Source organism: Austrofundulus limnaeus, unplaced genomic scaffold (genome assembly GCF_001266775.1).
Source record: "Austrofundulus limnaeus strain Quisiro unplaced genomic scaffold, Austrofundulus_limnaeus-1.0 Scaffold334, whole genome shotgun sequence".
Lineage (NCBI taxonomy): Eukaryota > Metazoa > Chordata > Actinopteri > Cyprinodontiformes > Rivulidae > Austrofundulus > Austrofundulus limnaeus.
The window spans coordinates 368103-369479 of NW_013952736.1; the positions used below are offsets into that span (position 1 = coordinate 368103).

At 37.6% G+C, this 1377-nt stretch overlaps 1 protein-coding gene across 1 annotated transcript in view; it reads right to left on the reverse strand.

The window, feature by feature from the left end:
* Positions 1-66: 66 nt before the first annotated feature.
* Positions 67-1377, reverse strand: part of LOC106527599 (von Willebrand factor A domain-containing protein 5A) — a 15106-nt gene continuing 13795 nt past the window's right edge. The window contains exons 18-20 of the mRNA XM_014022521.1: positions 715-860; positions 465-588; positions 67-367 (exon numbers count right to left, since the gene is read on the reverse strand). Of these exons, the coding sequence (XP_013877975.1) occupies positions 288-367; positions 465-588; positions 715-860 (350 nt within the window). The 3' untranslated portion in view covers positions 67-287. The remainder of the gene's footprint in view (positions 368-464; positions 589-714; positions 861-1377) is intronic.

The following is a 1377-nucleotide window of genomic DNA, read 5'->3' on the forward strand; positions in this document are numbered from 1 at the left end:
GTTATTGCTCTGAAAAATACTCATCACTTATATAATACATATTAACATTACAGATAAAAGCAACAATGAAAACATGTAACATTWATTTCTTATTTAGAGTGTTTTATCTGGTTTAAAATCAGATAAACAGCAAGAATTATAAGGTGTTGATTTCATTTTACTATTTCATTCCGAGGAAGATGAGATATAAAAAAACAACACCGTGAAACAAAAGTGCAGTGATGTCAAAGACAAATTAAAGAAAGTTTCTGTGTACTAATCCTGAAGCAGTAACCTCAGTATAAAGCTCAGAGTCCCAGCTCACCTTCCTGCACGTCACAACCCAACAGTTTATTTCCAGCTTCCACACACTCAGGTATCCACACAGCTGAGGAACAGAAACACAACGAGTAAATCAAAACGAGCACAAAGAGCTGCACGTGTGGCTAAAAATAACTCTCTAGCAGCTATTGTTATTTCCTTACCTCTCTTACCACAGAGCCAGGATGCTGCTTTCATTGCGAGAAGCTCCCACTCCACCTTTGCATCCATTTTAAACCCATGAAGCCAGATCAGAGCCAAAATGGTGGCCCACACCTCCTTTTTGCTCTAATTCAACAAGATAAAAGTGGGGAAAAAACTAGTAAAATTAGAACATTTAAAGTTGCTTTGAAATACCATTTCTCCGTTGCTGCGGCTCAAACTTATTTAACGTTTCATGTGACAACAACCTACCGACGCAGGCTTTGTTTTGACCACCTCCTCTGTGTTTTTTCCCAGAGCAGTAGCTAAAGCTGGGCAGAGCAACCAGCAGCCTGAAGCCTCCTGCAGGGACACCAGCTGCAGCAGAGGGTCTCTGGGCGGCTTCGTGGACTCCATCGCTGCATTCAGTGGAAGTTTTAGGAGAGAAAAATATTAATTTTCAATGTCAATATTTGTAGAGGAGATCAGAAGTTTACATCCACTCATCAGGTCGTGTAGTAGCTTTAAATAGATTGCTCTTTTAACAAGGTGCAATAATTAGAGAACATACTCAAATAGGAGCGCAAATTAGGATTTACAGTGGGGTGCAAAAGTTTGGGCAGCCTTGTTAATTCTCCTGATTTACTTTTAAAAAAACATTGATTGTTTGGATAAAAATATCAGTAAAATATATCATATAGGGACAAACACAGTGATATTTGAGAAGTGAAATGAAGTTTAAATGTTTTACATAAAGTGTGCAATAATTGGTTAAACAAAATTAGGCAGGTGCATAAATTTGGGCACTGTTGTTTTTTTTATTGATTTTAAAACCTTTAGAAATAATTATTGGAACTTAAATTTGGTTTGGTAAGTTCAGTGACCCTTGACCTCCATATACAGGTGACTCCAGTTATGAGAAAGGGTATTTAAGGG